This window comes from Lissotriton vulgaris, chromosome 7, assembly GCF_964263255.1.
Source record: "Lissotriton vulgaris chromosome 7, aLisVul1.2, whole genome shotgun sequence".
Taxonomy (NCBI): domain Eukaryota; kingdom Metazoa; phylum Chordata; class Amphibia; order Caudata; family Salamandridae; genus Lissotriton; species Lissotriton vulgaris.
Window position 1 is genome coordinate 864,653,761 of NC_141695.1, and position 21,049 is coordinate 864,674,809.

Here is a 21,049-nt window from a genome sequence, read left to right on the forward strand (position 1 = left end):
TATAGGGGGACCATTAGGTAATCGCGAGTGTAGTGTAATGCTATGCTTAGCAAGGAGTATGACTAGGATCGCATATCGGGTCTCCACCTTTCTCTGTTTGTGTCGCTTAAAAATCCTTAATGCGCGGGCCTTCCACGTGTTCAGTCCCGTCAAGCCCAAAGGTCAGCAGTGTGGCATGTACTTTCGCCCAAATGGCTTGCAGCGTGGGACAAAGTCCATAGCATATGGATGACTGAGGCGAGGCACCCTCCTCCATAGTCATGGTAAGTGAATAGACAAAGCCAGTCTCCTTTGAGGTCTCTAACCAACTGGCATCAGTATCGTCTAGGGGATGCTGGTATCCATAAAGGTGCCCAGAACGCGCCCATTTGTCTCCCTCTCCAGTCGACTATCAAATGTAAAATGAACGTGCTGCAAAGGGGATTGGACCCCCCAAATATGAGGTGAATAGCCTCATAGAAGTCTTTCAGTTGGGCGGGGAATGCTCTGGCTCTGGGGAAGCAAGGGGAGCACAGAGTGGACCTTGTCTCAGGCTCCGCCGAAGCAGGGGCCTGTAATGAAGACGTTCCAGCATATCATTTAAGGATTTAGACAGGCAGTGCAAAGCCAAAGACCTCTGACTTCTTTTAGTGGTGAAACTTACCCGATGATTTTGAATGAGGAGATGATGACCAACGGGTGCAGGTCTGCAAGCTGTCCCGGGACCTTTAGCATGACCAAGATATTGAGTATTGTGGGTCATCTGACACCAGGTGATGAGGAGCTTGAAAGAATACTCCCTCATCGCCTACAGGTGCACGGTATGGCACTCCTTGCTGGTCTTAGAGTTGCAGTCCCTCTCCAAGCATCACAGACAAAGTAAGTGTGGGTCTATCACGACATCAGCCTGTGACAGGCAACACATGGTATGAAACAAGCAGGTTTCTTTGGGGACATCCCTGTTACACGAGGAGAGAAAGCTCTCGAAAAAGGTTTGAAAAAATGGTTGTGAAAAAACCTGTCAAAAAATACCTGAGGGCACCTCATCACAGATGGGTTTTCAGGTGCAGAAAGGAAAGAACTAATGTCAGTGCACCAGGGTGACTCCTATATAGGCATCATGCATGTCACTTCTGGCAAGAGCTGCACCGAGCCAAATTATGCCCCCTACCGGCATGCAGAGATACAGCTCGAAAACTTCCCGATTCAGCCTGACATCTAGGGAATATTCTAAGGTAAGGAATCTGTGGCTAGAGGATAATCAATAGATTAAAAAACACAAACAGAAATGGCCAGCAAGGCGCTCTAACACTGCCCGGTGTCTGATGAAGCTGTAAGCAGACAAGGCTTTGCTATGATTGTGGAAGTGTTGTTGTCTGCCCATTCCCCAAGGCCTCCATGTCTGCGATTGCACATGAATGGACAGAGTTAGCTGTAGCAAGCAAGATTATCTCTTCCCTGGGCCATATGTAGTAGGTACAGGAATGATTTATAAAGAGGCCATGATTTAACTGGGTCAATGGAGGAACGTTCGGAAGCATCTACAGCTGCCTAGCTAGGGAGGGTCAGGATAGAGCTGGGAAGTCTGAGATCTTTTTATCTTTGTGCTGCTGCCATTTTCCTACCTGGCGCAGATTCACTGGGACCCGGCTATGTAGCAGATTATGATGCAGAGGTTTCTTTGCTATTCCCCTCGCAACCCGAGTCTCTGTAAGCCACTGTGAACAAATTGAAGATTGTGGGTAATTACGTGGAATGATAATAGTATGTGTGTATGGAGTCCTCTAAAAGGGGTGTGGCCTATATTATTAAGGGTATGGTTTAAACATGTAAACTACATTTTAGCAATTCAAATAGTGTGCATCGGGCTAGTATTTTGGATCTGAGCTTTCTGCTATTACATGAAAATATTTAACACAACAACCGACATACACCTAAAGCCAGCCAGGACTATTAGCTTTGTCAATAGTTGTTAGTTGTATAAGAAACATTATAACAAAACTGATTTTGTTGCAAATAATATTGAAAATATTTTAATTCTGAAACTGTGAGACTGTGTATTAAACATTTCTGAAGCCTGTGGAAAGAGTAGTTATCTTCAGATTGTCTCAATCGCTCCGGTTATGTTCACGCTATGTTAGACATGTACGCCCTTTTTCTCTCCACATCTGCACATCTTAAACTTCACATATTGCCTGTTCAGCATCCTCTTTTTCTGAATGCAGTTCCTCGCATCTCCTTCACTTTACCAACCCTAAACACACAATGCACCCACTCACTTGTAAGCACTGCATTTTCTTTTACTTTCACTGTGTTAATATTTTAATAACAGTGTAACTGCTTCACACATATGTACAGACTCACAAGTGCAACTGGAATATGTGACCATTGTTCTGTGTGCTCTGCTCAGAAGCCAACGATTGCATGACCATGTATTCTGAACACCTTTTTGGTCCACAAGGTTGGCACTGTGAGAAACCCGCACTGTCTTGATCTCAGCCACAGAGTTCTGGGCGACTAAATTCAAAGTATGCACAATTCAGGACTAATATGATCATGAAAATATACAGAAGAACAACGCCATGGAAATAGCTAACACTCCTAGGGAATGCAATATTAGGTAAAACGAGAAAAGAAACAGGAACTTAATCGCTGACATGGAATACCATAGGTTATTTACATTCATTGTTCAGAAATCTTTCAGTGTTTATGCCAGTAAAGTTAAGGACATAAATATAGGGCCCGGAATTGAGCCGCTCCAATGTCCGTTTTCAATCATCATCAGACCCGGAGGGACCAGACCACTTAAAGGCCTGGGGTAATTTTTACTTAAAAAATATATATGGTTGTTTCAATATTATTTTGTGTAACTCCTTCGGGTCAATTATGACTTCCGTGCTGCAACTCATTAACTGATGCCATCCTCGCTGAAATAAAAACCGAAGTTATGACTTTTGCCAAGCACGTCTATGAATAAGCTGCGGACTCAATATTTGGGTCTTTTAGCTTAACCCACCTCTCCCCAGGCTGCTGCAGGTGGCTCCACAGGGGGGTAGAAATTTGGCAGGTCCCAGGCGACCTCGTTCATAAACCACTTAAAGCTCTTGCAATTGAGGTGGTTCCGCAGTTCCTTCTGTGCAGCTACATCACCTGCGGAAAGGTGCCTGTACTCAGGACGGCGCTGGTAAATGTACTCCGCATACTCATCCATCCAGACCTCAGCCACTCGCTTCAGATTCTGCAAAGGACAGGAGTGACATAAGGTACAATCAGTGAAAACTGTTGGGATCCTCACTGTGCAAATGTGTGCATTTTCGGGCACATAAAAAAAAGCTACTGATGCGATTCTAGGAAAAATAAGTCCCTTGTCGAAGCATATGAGGACAAGTTTTCCTGAGGCGAAATAGCAAATTTTATTCAATATACATTTATGCTACACAAAAGGTAACCTAAGGAAAGTAAACTACATGTCACAGAAGACGATAACAAACATTGCTTGCTCTCAAAATGATCCCACTGTAAAAAGTAGCACTATGTTCATGACTCAGATGATAAAATCCAGAAGCGTGCTTAGGACCTCAACCTCTGGAATAGCTCTACTAGCCTTGGATACCAATTTCTCGCTGGGCACCAAGAAAAAAATATTTACTTTCATTAAAAAAATTAGCACTAGCACAACTATGTAATTAGAACCTAGTCAGATCAGTACACCTAAAACTTTCTTTGGCAGGAAGTAAAGGATGACATGGCTATTTGTTTGGTTGCCTAATACCATGCCGTAGAACAAATTACTTACCTTCGGTAATGCCTTATCTGGTAGAGACACTATCTAGCCACAGATTTGTTACCTTAGAAATATGCCCAGGTGTCAGACTGGAACTAGAAATAGTTCTTGAGCAGTACTCTTGCTCAAGAAAAGCCCCTTGATGGCACAGTTCGGCTCTGTTTGGCGTAATTGGTGTAATCAGCGCCAGAAGTAACGTGCGCGGTGCCTATATAGGTGTCACCTCAGCGCATTAATGCCAGTTTCTTTTCACGACTTTACACACCAGGAGCATGGAGCTATGAAGAACACAGACTGCTAGTGTGGAAAACTAGAGCCCTGAAAGGGGAAAGCCTTGACCCTAGAAATCTGTTTGCAGAACGGTGAGGACGGGTGGGTCAGTAAGGAATCTGTAGCTAGAAAGAGATTAGATGGAGTTGTTGAGATAAGGCGTTACCAACTTGTTCGTTTGAAAGCGTCTTCTAGCTGCAAATTCCTTACCTTAGAATAGATACTCCAGCAATACCTCCCAAAGGTGTGTCTGCGGAACAAGTTCACACTAGAAAGTACCAAAGGACCAAAAAGGCAGTAGTGCTTGGTGAACGTGTGCAGAGACACCCATGCAGCTGCCTGACAGATGTCCAGGACAAGAACTCTGCGTGCTAACGCAGTGGTCACAGGCTTAACTCTTGTAGAATGACCACGCAAACGGGTTGTTTCTTGGCCAAAGCGTAGTAGATTTTAATGCAGAGCACAATCTCCATCGGGAGATGGGCCGTTTCTGCACAGACCTTCCTTTCTTTGCTCCGACACTGTCCACGAAGAGTTGGTCATCCACCCGGAATTCTCTCATGAGGTGAAGATAGAACTACAACACTCTTTAAGGGTCCTGATGTTGGAGTTTCTCCTCTTCGTTAAAGGGATGTGATGGAGCGTAAGAGGCAAGCAGGTTAATGAACTGGTCTACATGAAATAGAGTGCCAACTTTCGGCAGAGAGGACGCTCTAGTGCGAAGAACCAGCTTGTCTGAGAAGATGGTTAGGTATAGCGGCTTAGATGACAAGGCTGGGGTTTACTGACCCTCCAGGCAGATGTTATCTCCACAAGGAAGGCCGCCTTGATGGTAAATAGCCTGAAAGGGCAGTTATTTAGCAGCTCAAAGGGAGTGCACATCAGAAACAGAAGTACAAGATTGAGTTTCCACTGAGGCATAATAACGGATGAAGGTGGAAACATATGTTGGAGACCTTTCAAAAACCTATTTACAAGAGGGGATTTTATGAGGGATGGCTGATCAGGTAACCACAGGAAGTTCTGAGATGGCATAAAGATAGCTCTTTAAGGTGCCCAAGGCAGAGCCCTGCTGGACAATAGACAAAATAAGCAGAAGTACATGAGCAAGAAGAGCAGAAAGGGGGTTAACAAGCTTCTTAGCTCACCAAGCCACAAAATTGCTACCGCAGCAGGTGCATACCATCTTGGTGGAGGGACTCCTGGCAGCCAAGATAACATTGCAACTGTGGGCATAAGGTTCAAAGTTGTCAACTTTTGCGGCTCAATCTCCACGTATGAAGCCAGAGCGTTGACAGGTTCTAGTGGAGACCCCTTCCCTGCTGATGTGACAGAAGGTCCTTCCCAGTGCTTAATTTGTAATATAATAAGTGCTGGTGCTCTGATCAGGAGGCCACTGCAGCTTGCACCACTGATTCCGGGTCCCCAGAGCTAAAGGAATGGCTGGCGAGACAGGAATTAGCATTTTTAATGTATTTTGTATTCATAAACAACCAATGTTCTGCTGAACTCTAAATATGATTAGCAGAGCCACCATGTGGCAGAAGGTCATAAGTGTGTGATGTCAGTTAAGTGCCGGTGTCGAGCACCGGAAATCACTGGCTCAAATTAAGCACTGATCCTTCCAAAGGGGCAGTCTTATCGGAGGACTGATGGCCATGCTTAACAGCTCGGGATACCAAACTCCCCAAGCCCAGTCCGGAGCCATACGGATGACTTTGTCCTTGTTGTTCCTGATCTTCTTGAAAACTATGGGCAGAAGGGAAATCAGCGGAAAGGCTTACGGGCAGCCAGAGTGCTACTCGAGACGAAAAGTGCATCAGAACGAGGTAAACATTGGAAACTCCAGTGCACATAACTGCTAACATTGCATGTTCTAGGTGCTGGTGAACAGATCTAATCAAGGCTCTCCCCACTGCTGAAATGACTTTCCACCACCTCCAAGTGGAGATGCCATTTGTGATCAGATAGCCATCTTCGGCTGAGTACGTCCGCCCTGGGGTTCAGAGAGCCTGCCAGGTACTGAGCCACCAGGGATATGCCCTAACATTCCCGCCATGTTCAGAGGCGCAGACAGGCCTTGGGATGAAATTGAGAGGGCCTAGTTCTAGGAGAGGACAAAGGCGTATGTCATTTTTAGGCACCAGAAAGTAGGGGCATTACCAACCGCGACCTACTTCTGTGGAGAAGTGTGGCTCAGGGGTTAGAGGCGGCAGACCCGGAAGCTGAGATCGGCCCTGGACCAGGGTTCAATTCCCCGCCTCGACGGGTCTTGGGCTCAATAATTCCACGGACTCGATAATTCTCGCTCCGGTGCCTACTAGACTCACGGGCTCACACTCTGCGACTCTGGGCAATAGCTTGCTTAATCTCCACAACGGCCCCTCGCGGCGGGATGCCTGGCTTTCACCTTGTGGATACCCTGCGGGGTTATCTCACAGGGGAATACCAGGACGGGTTCCCTAAGCAAGCGCTTAGATGCCTGCGATGTGGGTAATTTGCGCTATATAAATACATGTACATTTACATTTACATTTACTTCTGGCATCAGCACTCTCTCTATGGCTCCATTGGTCAAGAAAGCTGCCACTTCCTGGTGGATCAAGGAAAGATGGCCCTCCGTCAGCCTGTCACAAGCAGGTGGCATGATTGGAGGAGTAGTCATGAAAGGAAGGAGCAGCCCTTTTGGACAATCTGGAGAACTCAGTGGTCTGATGTTATTGATCTCCAGTGGTGTCGGTGATGGTGTATCCTGCCTCCCACTGGTTGCCCATGATGATTTAAGGGTGAAATAAAGAGGTTTGGAGGCTGCGGCAACCGAGAAGGTAATTGACTGGCCTGACCTCTGGTTGTACCCCTATGCCCCACAGGATCTGGGGGCACATCGTCCTTGGTCATGCAGAGGCACGGGTGCTTATGTGCCATGGTGGCTGGATCGGTAAGGACTGGTTATAAGCCCCTTCCGAGGCCATGAAAGGCAGATTGGTGTTGGCGGGGGCCATGGAAAGAGTCAAGGAACTGGCCTTAGCTCGGTATCTTTGAAGCGCTCCATTTGCAGAGTCCACCTTTTCTCCGAAGAGATTGCAGCCAAAGGGCATGTCCATAAGTGAGGCTTTTGTCAGCCCCTGAAAAGCCAGTTGTTCTCAAAGAGTTGTGGTGCAGTAAGGCCACCTATGAATAAACCGCTCTGCCTAGTGAGTCGGTCATATCCAGCCCACATTTGATCATGAACTTGGGTGCATCTCTCCTGTCTGCCATAGCTTGGGAGAATATGGCAAGTTAAGATGTAAGTCTCTAGGTTTAGTTAAAAATTGAAAATAATTTTAAAAAAGGTGTTTACATCCTAAATGGAGGGTTCAGGCTTGGGTTTTCTGCAATAGATCATTTTAGGAGACGTAAAACTGTTCTAGATCCACAAGCAGGAAGTCCTAGCAAAAGTTGGTTTATAGTTCTTGTATTAGAGTGCCTTTGGCTGGCAACCAGCATCTTTCTTCGTTATTGCAGTGTTTAAAGATTTCCTAGATGGAGTGGGAAAGTGTTTTCTGCTTTTAGAAGCCTCCCCCACAGTTACTGAATGTGGAACACTCTAAATTGATGGGTCCCTTTCGACCGATGCACAAGACTGATTTACAGCACCTTTCATGGAAGGTCGATTGTTTAGTGGCTACATTTACCAGAAGTGTGACAGGGCGTCAAGCTCTCTGCACAAACGAACCATACACAATTTGAATCCTAAAATGGCACTAAGAACTTACTCTTCTAACCCTTCATTACTCCTACATGGAGGTCAGACCATACTTTTGTTAAACATTATTGCGTGGGCTCTGATTTCAAGACGGAAACTACGAGGGTGAGGCCTATATAACAGATTTGTCTAAAGAGTTCATTCTTTGACTCTGAAGGTGCTTTTAATGCTGGCTGCATTTTCCATCCTATTAATAGCAGACACAAACCCATGATTAAGACAGAAAGTTATCTAAATGTAATCCTATTCTTTCGTCATTAGTTTTCTTTACGAATTCATAAACGTCTCACCCACTCCTAGAGGTTTTTGGATCACAGATTTTGAACAGGATTCCACATAATTGTATCTTCTCTTTGTCTCAAAATATGAAATGCTAAACAGACAATGTGGAAACCTCCTCCTCGAGGAAGCCGAGAGAGACGCCCGACTTTCACTGAATCACGAACAGACCGGATAATCATCCTGATTTAATCGGACATTTTCCTACGGCTGGGGACAGACTAACTCTACCTATTTCGATAAGTAAAGCCGTTCCGCCCAGTCCAGTACCCGGATCGTTTCTCACCATATCCCCTTTGGGATATTGTTACTTTCCAAGATTGAATGCTCAATGTTGATTCCTCCACTGAATCCTATACAACTCTGATTTAATCAGGTTGTTTGCCCCGTTACCCCTCTCGTCCTGATGAAGACCCTCTTGCAAGGATTTCACTGATACCTGCTCTACCTGGGTCGAAACGTCGACTTCTTCACCCCCTCTACACAGCCTCCTCCTACCCATAATTTGTGTATAGTATGGACAATGAGGCATGTGTTTTGTGAACGTTTATGTTGATTTATGATCTCTCTATTGCTTATCAGACATTGAATTGATACTATTGTTTGATAAATACGTGTTTTTACTCGCACTATCCCTCCTTACACTATCCTCACGACTGCACGTCCTCCCTACCCCCAGGGGCACTTATACAACTGTCATTTGTTAATTTGGTTTTGATTACCTTCTCCTATAATGTGAATAAAACATTATAGATTATAGGAGAACCTCCTCCTCGAGGAAGCCGAGAGAGACGCCCGACTTTCACTGAATCACGAACAGACCGGATAATCATCCTGATTTAATCGGACATTTTCCTACGGCTGGGGACAGACTAACTCTACCTATTTCGATAAGTAAAGCCGTTCCGCCCAGTCCAGTACCCGGATCGTTTCTCACCATATCCCCTTTGGGATATTGTTACTTTCCAAGATTGAATGCTCAATGTTGAATCCTCGCTGAATCCTATACAACTCTGATTTAATCAGGTTGTTTGCCCCGTTACCCCTCTCGTCCTGATGAAGACCCTCTTGCAAGGATTTCACTGATACCTGCTCTACCTGGGTCGAAACGTCGACTTCTTCACCCCCTCTACACAGCCTCCTCCTACCCATAATTTGTGTATAGTATGGACAATGAGGCATGTGTTTTGTGAACGTTTATGTTGATTTATGATCTCTCTATTGCTTATCAGACATTGAATTGATACTATTGTTTGATAAATACGTGTTTTTACTCGCACTATCCCTCCTTACACTATCCTCACGACTGCACGTCCTCCCTACCCCCAGGGGCACTTATACAACTGTCATTTGTTAATTTGGTTTTGATTACCTTCTCCTATAATGTGAATAAAACATTATAGATGTACTTACTTTCTCAATTGCTTTATTTCTATAAAAATACTTTCTCCTTACTGGGACCCCCTCTCTTTAACTCTTAATCAAGATGGCGGTGCCACTGCAGATCTAGGCCGGCGGCACGCACAGAGTGACACTGTGAAGAGGCCTGCGATTTATTGGAGGGCGCTTGCTGCTGGACTGGTGTGGCCTTCTGGGGCTCTACGTTAGCAGAGGTGGACAACAGTGGTGCTGCTGGGCCGCATGCTGCAGGGGGAGACCCGAACACCAGTGGAATGATGAGAAACACCGGCCCTCCTTGCACGGGCGGCATCGGGGGTGATACCCGTCCACAGACTTAACTGAGTGCAGGAGTGGGTGCAGGACAACCGGGCTGTCGCGGGGCTCCACATACCTGATCTGCGGGCGAACTAGAAGCCGTCTGAGGGGGATCACTGGCCGACCTACCACGTACAGGGCGGTGTCGATCTCGCTGCACACCATCAAACCCAAAGGCAAGAAGGAGGAAGCTGCAGGGCAAGATGACTCCCAGGATGCAAGGAATGACCCGGAGGAAGAACTAACGGGGAAAGAGCTGCGCCGGCACCTGGATAAGATATTGGAGGTGATAGCAGCCACAAAGGACTCCCTCCACCAGGATATAGCGCAGGTGGCGACCGGGCTGGGGCTTTTGCGCGCTGATCACTCGAAACTAGCGGACAAAGTAAAAGAACACGAGCTGGCCATTCAAGAACTGACACCGGCCCAAAAGGCAACGGACCCCAGACTGGAGGACGCACTTGCGTGCATTACGGTGCTGGAACAGAGGGCGGAGGACTCAGAAGGTAGAAATCGGCGTAATAATATACGAGTGGTGGGTCTGCCGGAAAAAACCGAAGGAGAGGATATGGTCACCTATCTGGAGAACTGGCTTAAAACTGAGGTAGCGCCGGAAGGATTGACGTCTTTCTTCACGCTGGAGAGGGCGCACAGGGTGCCGGCGCGACCGCCGCTGCAGGGCCGACCCCCGCGCCCGGTGGTGGCCAGGCTACTTCAGTACAAGGACAGAGACATCTTGATCCAAAAGGCACGCACGGCGGGACCCTTTAAGGTTGACAATGCCACGGTTACTATATTCCCGGACTATACCCAGGATGTGCAGCGGCGTAGGGCATCCTATATGGCGATCAAGAAGGAACTGCGAGATGAGGGACTGCAGTATTCCCTGATATTCCCGGCAAAGCTGAGGGTGATCCTAGATGGCACGACTCATTTTTCCCAAACACCCGAGGAGGCGTGGACATGGTTCGAAACATACAAGGCGGGTACAGACCGCAGATCCCAGGGCCAAGATGCACATCCAAAGCCCTACCGGGTGTGCAAGTCTCAGCGGATACGGAAACGGACCAGGTCTCTGCAGGCGCGGCAGCGGGCCCAAATGGCGTTGGACAAGCAGAGTGCTCTAGCAGCAACAGCGGAGATCACAGGCTCCCAGAACACTGGATCAGCGTTGGGCACAGACTCGGATGAAGAAGGGACACGATCGGAAGCTGAACATTCGTAATCGGACAGCACAGTGGGGACAATGGTCACGCAGGGGACGGCGAAAGGAATGCTGGACGAGTGACATGAGCACGGAACTCTTGTGGACTAGGGGGTTTTCTGACCCGTTTATTGGTGTGGCTGAACCTGACGGCACTTGAGTATTCCTGTTTTTTTGAACTGGTAACATTTGGGGTCTATGGCGGGCTGCTTTGGGCGAGGGTAGCTCCCTGTTGGGCCAAGTCGCACCTTTCACTTCCCTTAAGGCACATTGTGGTAACTACCGCAGTATAGTGTTGTGAGTGTTGTTGTGAGGTTTGGATGGGGGCTGATAAGTTACTATTGGGTCCTGTTCTGGGGGCGAGGGTTGCTAGGGGTTCATGGGGTGTTGGTAGTTGGGGAGGAGACGGTGGTGTGGGCAACACTGCAGAGCAATGGGCGAAAATGCGAAGTTGTTGTGATGGGGACATTACATGACTTGAAATGCATCACATGGAATGTGAGAGGCTTGCATACAATGACTAGGTGTCACAAAGTACATGCCTACTTGCTGAGGAGGGGAGTCCATGTAGCACTGTTACAGGAAACACATCTTACTAAGATGGAGGGTTTGGCGCTGCAGCGCAGATGGAGAGGCCAGGTCTTCATTACAGCGTATTCTGCGTTTGCTAGAGGGGTGCTTATATGGATAAGAGCAGGGGTTCCTTTTCAGGCCACAAAGCAACTGCTAGATCAGGAGGGCAGATATGCAGCGGTTGAGGGTAAGCTATATGGCAAGGACATTGTGTTCTGTAGTGTTTATGCCCCTAATATGGATCAGGCTCGCTTTTGGCTACACTGTCGGGCGCGCTGGCGCCATATCTGGCTGGCCCGGCCGTGATAGGGGGAGACTTCAACACAATTGCAGACGTAGACATGGATAGATCACATCCTCCTCTGGCGGCTGCCCCGATTCGGAAAATGGCTAACACTAGAACCGATTGGCAGGATAGGTGGGGGTTGGCGTGCACAGCATCCCTATGACAGGGATTATTCGTTCTTCTCCTCCATACACGAACTTCATGTCCGAATTGATGCCATCCTGTGCTCTCGCTTGGTTGAGCATGTGGCGAAACACACTGAGTACCTAGCTAGGACTATTTCTGACCACAACCTGCTGTTGATGTCGTAAGACTGGCAAAGAACGAGATCAGCAATCCCGACATGGCGATTGCGACCTGATACTCTGGAGGATCAGGCGTTTCGAGCAGCAGTGGGAGAAGGTATTGATAGTTATTTCCGGGAGAACCATGGAACGGCGACCAAGAGAGCGGTGGAGTGGGACGCCTTTAAAGTTGTTATTAGGGGGATCTGCATTTATAAATTTGTGGGGATTAGGAAGACGTGCTGACTGATGTAGCAAAGGCAGAGAGGGCTCTACGAGGCCTGAAACAACAGAGGCCGGAAACGCCAGAATTGCAGGGGCGATCAGTGGAAGCTAAGGAACTACTAGCGGCGAAGAATGAGAGGCTCCGTGGTTTTGATCACAAGGAGTACCTAGCGAAAGTTCATTTGGAGGGGGATAAAGTCGGTACGCTGTTGGCCAGATTGGCCGATCCTGTGCAGAGGAGTGGTCCGATAATGCGGATAGAGCAGGACACGGGCCAGCTGGTTCACTCACATCAGCTGGTGGGGTCGCGGTTTGCCACTTATTATGCATCCCTGTATGACAGTAGACAGAGGGGCACAGGAACGGACATAGAGGACTATTTGGAGGAAATCCCGTTGCCGCAGCTAGATAAGGCCCATGCTAAGCTATTGGGGCAGGACGTAATATTGGCTGAAATACGCGGTGCAATCAAACAAAGGGCCCGGAATAAGACACCGGGCCCAGATGGGCTACCTTTCGAATTTATGCCCAATACGTCGATGTACTGGCACCCCGCTTACTGGAAGTATACCAAGAGGCACTAAAGGAGGGTCGGCTGCCGTGTTCGATGCGTGAAACACTGATCATCCCCCTCCTGAAACAGGGGCGCCCGGATGTGGAGCATCATATAGGCCGCTTTCCATGTTAACAGTGGATTACAAAATCTTGAGCCGGATATTAGCTACTCGGCTGCTACCGCATATGACGGCCTTAATCTACGTGGAATAAGCGGGATTTATCCCCACACGGTGCACTGCCTTGAATATTCACCGCTTCCTCCGAGTTCTAGCGGAGAACCGGTGGGAGCCGTGTTCTGCAGCGGTCCTCTCTGTGGACATAGAAAAAGCGTTCGACAGCTTGGAGTGGGCTTTTCTTCATAAAGTTCTGAGCCGCTTTGGCCTTGGGGACCAGTTTGTGCAGTGTACAAAAGTGCTGTACGCCTCGGCCATGGCCAGTTGCGGCTGGGGGAGGTGGTCTCTGATCAATATCCAATACTGAGAGGGACCCAACAGGGCTGCTTGCTGTCTCCACTGCTGTTCGCATTGGCGGTGGAACCTCTTGCGATCCAGGCACGTTCAGGACGTTGGTATAGGGGGCTGTTGCATGGGGATGACACACATCATATCTCGTTGTACGCCGACGATTTACTCCTTTTCCTGCATGATGCTCAACACGACCTACGTGGGGCTACCTCCCTGCTATCTCGATTTGGGGCGATCTCCAGCATTCAGGTAAACTGGAATAAAACATGCCTCTTCCAGACTCGCCCAGATATGGCTCTGCCTGGATCCCTAGGAGAGATCGCTTGGGAACCTGCATGCCTCAAATATCTGGTGGTGCGGATTTACCATAGTGAAAAGGATTTGCTGGAAGGGAATATAGGACGCTGTATCAGAGGATTGAGGGGTTGCATGGAATTCTGGTCGACGCTTTCATCTCAGTGATGGGCAGAATAGCATTGCTCAAAATGGTCGCACTTCCCCAGCTTCTGTACTATTTTCGTACATTACCAAGATCCCGCTGGGAATGCTGGCGGCGCTACCACACGGGGGGATTGGACTTCACTGGCAGGCTGGGAGCTACTGGGCGTACAGATGATGGGGGATCTATACCAGAATGGGGAACTAATGCCCTTCCCGTAATTGCGAGACATGTATGGGCTACCGGAGGGGGATTTCCTGATTCATGCAGCGCTCACGACTGCGATTCAAAAGCATTGGAGGACAGGGAGAGCGGAACCGGAGCTGACGCACGCTTGTCAGTATACTGTGATGGCGGCGGCGACCTTTAAAGCCGTCACATGCCTCCATTCCGAATGCTCAAGGAGAGCCTACGTCCCTTGACAGCACTTAAGGCAAAATGGGAGGAGAGCATAGGCCGCCCGATCCCAGACACCACGTGGGGCCAAGTTCTCCAGAGGGCATGGAAGAGCAATAGGAACGCTAGGTTCCAGCAAATACAGTATTTCATCCTACACAGGGCCTACCTAACCCCAGGCAAGATCAGGAAATATTTCCAGGCCCACAGCGCAGCATGCCCCAGATGTCGAGAAGAGGGTGTTGAGCTGGAACACATGCTGTGTTCCTGCCCACGAATGGAGGGTTATTGGGATGAGATAGGAGTCCTTTTGAATAAAATCACAGATAGGGAACTTGAATACGACATGGCCACTTGTCTGCTCCACTGGTTCCCACACACAGCTACACAGCTAGGAATAAGGTAACCAGCAAAATTATTGATCTGGGGCTCCTGTTGGCTAAACGTGAAATTACATGGCATTGGAAGGCGAAAGAGGGACCTTCGAGTGAGAGATGGCGTAGGGAATTTTGCAAGTGGGCGGGTTGCGATAGTACAGTGAGGTTCAGACGGGCTGTCCGCAGAGGGGATGAGAAAGCGTTAGAGGTGGCTCGATCATGGGAGGCCTTAGTTCAGACGCTGAGGGACTCACATACAATGGAAGAGGAGGGATAAACGCTCAGCATCCATGAGGTGGAAATGTATGACACGGGACTTTGCTAGCCAGTTGGAACACTATTGTGATAAGCTGTGAGATTTTGACACTGCCCACACCACCGACCCTGTAACGGGGGGAGGGAGCTGGAGGGCAGAATACTGGAACGGGTGGCTACTGATGGGCAACAATGTGCTCTGATGCCGGTTCCAATTGATGATCTGATATTGCATTGAATTAGTAATGTAGGTTTATCGGTGGATGGAGTTACACATTAGTAAACAGTACATACGTACATGGATAGTAGCTGCAGAGTTAACCTATTTTCAGTATTATGGGAGGAGTTGATGTTTGAGGGGTGGGGGTCGGGGGGGTCGGGAGAAAAAGGAAATGCGGATGCAAAGAATCTTGTGGATTGATCACAATTACCTTTCTAGGATACACAGACTGCCATTGCTCTCCTGATTTAAGCCGCCCGACCTCCGGGTTCTGGGCTGAATGGCCGTGTGCTAAACTGTAATGGCGGGTGCGTTAAGCATGCCAGTGTTTGGATGGTGGATCGTAATAGATGTATACTGCACTTTTCAGCAATAAAAATATATATTAAAAAAAACATCAAAATTGCTGATCAGACTGTTTAAAATGTTATTGTTTATCCATGTAAGCCCAATATTAATTAGGATGTTGTTAGAAAATGGTCCTCTCTGAAGGCCACCCCAAATGTTTTGCCTTCCTCTTCCTCTTTTTCGACCTTGTTTTTGCTGGCTTTTGGACTTTAGCACTGCTTAGCAGTGGTAAAGAGCACAAAGTGCTTCTGCTATCTCCTCAACACATTGTACCATTGGCTCATACCCAATTGGCATATTTATTTTACTTATAAGTCCCTGATAGAGTGCACAACATGTGCTCAAGGCCTGTAAATTAAATGCTACTAGTGGGCCTGCAGCACTGCTTGGGACATCCATCTAAGTAGCCATCTAACAATCTCTCAGGTCTGCCACTGCAGGGCCTGTGTGTGCATTTTACTGCCACTTCGACTTGGCCTTTAAGACTTCTAACAAAGCCTTAAACTTCCATTATATCACACAAAAGTCATCGCTACGGTAGGCCCTGGGTAGCCCTAAGGGCGTAGCTAAAAGGTAGAACATATAATTTTATGTTTTACATGTCCTAGTAGTGACAAATAGCTTCGTTTTCACTGCTGTGAGGTCTACTCCTCTCAGAGGCTAACATTGGGAATCCCTTAAAATACCTTTAACCTGTAATTCTTGATTACAAAAGAGTGCCTGCATCATGTTCATATCTTTGGAATGGTACTAATAAATCCTCTTTACTGGTAAAGTTGGATTTAACAATTGCTGTTTTGAAATGCCACTTTTAGAAAGCAGGCCTTTCTCTGATCTTACTGATCTCTGTGTGCCTTGCAGCCTGCCTCCAATACATGTCTGGGCGACAGTTCCATTTTTTGCATTTCCTCCAGACAGCCAAAAACACAGCAGGTCTGGGTGTGGCTGAGTACTCATTTACATTAATCTGCATTCTGAAGGCCCTTCCTGGTCGGGAATGGACTCATACTTACACTTCAAAGGGTAGTGGCCTGATCCCAAACAATTGACCGGAACCCTTTCCACAGATAGCCTGGCACACAGGACTTGGTTGAAGGGGATACTGGTGCACTTTAAAGGCATTCTTTGAAGTCTCCCCCACTTAAAAGGCACTTTTGGGTATAAGTACTGGGTCTCTGACACTACCAAATCAGACACTTCTGGACCTACACCTGAATCTCTGTCAGAAGAACTGCTGTGCTGATCACAGGACTGAACTGGACTGCTGATCTGGAAAGCCAATCTGTTGCCCTGCTGCCTTCTGTCTCGTGACTCTGCTGAAGGAGAACTGGAGTCTGCCTTCTTCCAAGTGATTTTCAAGAGCTTGTTGGCTTGCCTCCTGTTGCCTGAGACTCAGGGAAATCAAAGTCTCTATCCCTGCTCTTGTGCTTGACTCACGGGAAGTGGACCAGGTACTTACAACACGGATTTTGATGTGTCTCCTGTCTGCGTGTAGCAGAACCAGTGCATCGACCTGGCTGTGGGAATAAAATAGGCACAGCGCCTCGGACCCAGCTCTTTGCTTCCAGAGATCGACGTATTGGAAAGAGTATCATCATAGCCGCTGCAGTTTGGGAAGATCGACTTATCCCCTTGACTGCATGGAAGAAACTGGCGCATCGCTCGATGCCTCTTGACTCTGAGAGACACCCGTCTTCGGAACTGACGCATTGCCTTCACTGCGTGGAGAAGATCGACGCATCTCGCTGTTTGCAAACAGTAAATGTACTTTTTTCACTGGGGCCTGCATGGTTCTTGTAAACAGCCGGCGCTCCATCGCCGTTGGTTGAACATTGAATTTGCCCCAGACCAGTGCGACCTAAAGTAAACTGTTTTGCGCGACTGGTTTCTAAATGCTTTACTGCATTTATTCTTCAAAATCCAATATCTAAACTTCTATACATTGGATTTTTGTTGTTTTGGTCTTGTTTTATTTATAAAGTCATAACTTATTTTTCTAGACTGGAGTCTTTTCGTGGTGTTTTTTTACTGTGTTACTGTGAGTTATTGCACAAATACGTTAAAAATTGCCTTTTAAGTTAAGCCTGCCTACTCTGTGCCAATCTACCAGAGGGTGAGCACAGAATAATTTAGGTTGTGTTGTGACCTACACAGGATTGTGGTCCTTAGTTGGACAGGGTACATACCTCTGCCAATTGGAGACCCAGTTTCTAACAGATATGCAGTGATATCAAGGCCACAGGAGGTGGATTCGGAAAGAACAAGAACAGGGATTAATTAACATTAAAATCCAAGATAATCATAGGTACAACTTGTTCACCTGCAAAAGGTTTTTGGGCTCAGTGGAGCACCATGCCTATATTTCTCAGATTGTCACTGCTGGGGACCATATATACTCCTTGTTTATAAGTCCTGCTTCTCAAAAAGGGGTAATAGGAGCCAAGACTTTCTTGTGGAAGCTCGGGTTTGGAACAGGGGTACTTGCAGACTACCAAGGCTTTTGCAGCTCCAACTAGGAACAGCACTTTATGGTTAAGGCCCAACCACAATAAACACATGAATTTTCTGGTATTGTGAAAGCTAACTTATGGTTCAAATGGTTCTAAGTTCTGGATGACCACCCCGGCCAAAAGAACACAGCCCCAATGGCAATAGTGTTAAGGAAAGGGACAAATACAGGGAAGATAAATGTACAAAGTGGGTTAGTATGGTGCAGGTTCAGCTAAGATGAAAGCATGAACATGTTTCTGAAGAAGTAAGTTACTTACCTGTAACTGCAGTTATACAGTATTGGTATCCTTCATAGATTCACATGCTTGAATCATTCCCCGTCGTCAAAATGTGAGTCCCACAGTAAGATAAATAAAGCAGTAGTAAAAAACTTCCATAGGCTGTCATGGTGACAACGATGCATTTAATAGCCTATCTACCTCCTTTTCTAAACAAGCATTTACAATGCAACCGGTCTCCCATTTTCAAAACTTTGACCTATTGATATTGTAAATGACAATACCTTTTAATATTGCAGGTTTTTTAAACACATAAATAAAAGGCATTGTCATTTACAATGCCAATAGCTCAAAATCTCGCAAATGCAAGACCTATTGCATTGCAAATGCTTGTTTATGTTGGTCCTGGTGCAAAACAGAAATGTAGTGCCCGTCATACTGCTGACATTACTACCAGCCAAAACTGATGCGTTCTGGGTTGGAAATCTCAGACCATTTGGAAAGTCCTCTGTGGGCATTCAAAGCTCTACAGTGACATATCAGTGACAGATAGCATAGGTAGCCACACTTTTACCAGTTATAGGCATTTGTAAGCCTTCTTTGAGCATCTGTGATACTGCTCTACAGAAATGTGTCTTCTTACCTATGAACTACACTCAGAAGGGTTTTTTGGGTCGCTGTATGTCCTCAACCCCTGAGATCATAGAATGGTTGCCTCCAGGACCAGCTTTGTCTTCGAACTTCACACATGCATACAAGACACCTCTTGTCATGTACAAAGGTATTTAGGTTGGCTTCTCTGGCTGGACACCAATTAGTCTTATTTGGATACAGAACTGCACTGTCTTTCCCAGTACAAACAAAACTGATCAAGCAACTCTAGCAGGACTGCTCATGAAACAATGTATTGATGTAAAGATCCTGTGCTTGTCATACTGAGCCTACTAGAAGAGGGATAGTAAGCTATTGTTCCCTGCATATTTATTTGTGTATATCACCCCAACATTACAAACTCTTTTGGTTCCAGAAGTGCAACACCGTGAAACCCTACCCAGGCACGTCAGTACTGAGGAGTCATGTGTCCATCTATTCCACAACTATGCTGTTCCAAAACTTGTCTGTCGTTGTCAGCAGCATCTTATGGTTGTGTTAAAGTAACTGCCTCACACACAGCTCTCCTAATTCACTTCGGTTTTGGTCAGCAGCTGTGCCTACTATACGAGGCAGACAGCTTTACAGTAATGTGCCAGTACACCCACTTCCTTAACATCAGCATCATCGGTTATCACAACCTCGGGTCCACAGCTGCATAGCAAATGCACCTCCTCCCACTCAGCAGCCTTGTAACCCACACTGCTGTCCTTGTCATCCTAGAAATCGACAGCTAAAACTGGAGGTTTATTATGTCCAGACCCCCTTCAGAAAGATGAAGAGGCACTTCGGGCCAAAACCACTGGTTACTCTCAAGGACAGGTTACCTACAAACCCTGGCATGGGCCTATATCACAGCTACTTTGTGTCCATAGATTGTTGGGCCCTGACTTGGGTTGTGTGGAGTAAAATTCCATTGAACCCGGATGTTTATCTGCTAATTACAAACCAGGTAAAAAATGTAGAGATGTGTATAGAGGGCTGTGTGCATTCAACGTGGGATATAGACATGCCCACTGGAATTATGCGTCAATGATGGACCAAACTATGCAACCGGGTTGACTAAATTATGCAGCAAGAAAAGGCATGTTAAGTTATGCGGTGTAAAGAGGCACATTTTGTGGCAGTATTACTACATTATTTTGTCTTTTTGTGCATGTTAATACTTGGGAAAGGTTTCACCCTCCTTCCTAACAGTGTAGCACTCAAATACAGATAGAGACAATTGAAAGGTGACCAATAACTTTTACGAAGGCTCCCCCCACCTCCCGTACGCCAACACGTCGCCGTGTTTTTTGTTGTAAATTTTGATGCGTTCCCGAAAGAAACAGAATTGGGTTTTGATGAAATCTGCAAGTTATGGATTATGTGGCAAATCTGGCTAATCCATAATTATGCAGAAAAAATACAGTTGCAGAATTGCATAGTTAAACCTGCTCAGGAGATAAAGTCTAGGTCAACTACATTACTACTCAATCCAGTTAATTATTGCTGGCGACTGGAAGTATGTGATTGTGCTAGTGTGGAGATTTCCCTGATAATTATGAATATGCTGAACTTGCATAACTGACCATCTCCGGCATAATATACAGCTGTGACCCAGAGTATAAGTTACTTACCTTCGGTAATGATGTATCTGGTAGAGACGATTCTAGCCGCAGATTTCTTAACGTAGAATTATCCCCAGGCGTAAGACTGGATCCGGATTCTTTTTTTTTTGCCACAGCATCTCTGCGAACCGGGGGACAGCACCACGTGACTCCGCCCTGACGTTGTCCGCGTACGTGATGTCAGAGGGGTCACATAAGTCCCACCCCGGCGCGCTGACATCAGTTTTCTTCTGAGAAATTTTCCGTGCCACAACACAAGAGACATTCATGCGCTGGAGGAGATAGGGGAGTGTGTTTGATGGATGGGGTGTGCAGAGGTTTCGAATTCCCCACATCATCTAATTCAGGGCCTTGTTGTGCCCTGGGGGGAGACCTGTTACAGAGGGTTGACACTAGTGGTGTGCGCGATTCTCCTCTGCAGAAGGTGAACTAAGGATTATGTGTGCACGGACTTCCGAAGAATGCTTGATGTGTGTATAGCCGACCCATGACATTGTGTGTGTGTGAAACAGTGGGGGGGAGTGGGGTATTTGTTAATATCAAAGATAGTTCTCACATAGCTTGGAAGCTACTTGTTTCAAAGTTGAGTAGTCTCGACAGTGCGGACCACAGTGTAGGCAGGTCTACACGGAGCTTGATCCTATATTCGAAATATTG

At 46.9% G+C, this 21,049-nt stretch overlaps 1 protein-coding gene across 1 annotated transcript in view; it reads right to left on the reverse strand.

The window, feature by feature from the left end:
• Window positions 1-21,049, reverse strand: part of GALNT10 (polypeptide N-acetylgalactosaminyltransferase 10) — a 952,883-nt gene that overhangs the window by 147,490 nt on the left and 784,344 nt on the right. The window contains exon 9 of the mRNA XM_086931255.1: window positions 2,996-3,217. Within this exon, the coding sequence (XP_086787381.1) occupies window positions 2,996-3,217 (222 nt within the window). The remainder of the gene's footprint in view (window positions 1-2,995; window positions 3,218-21,049) is intronic.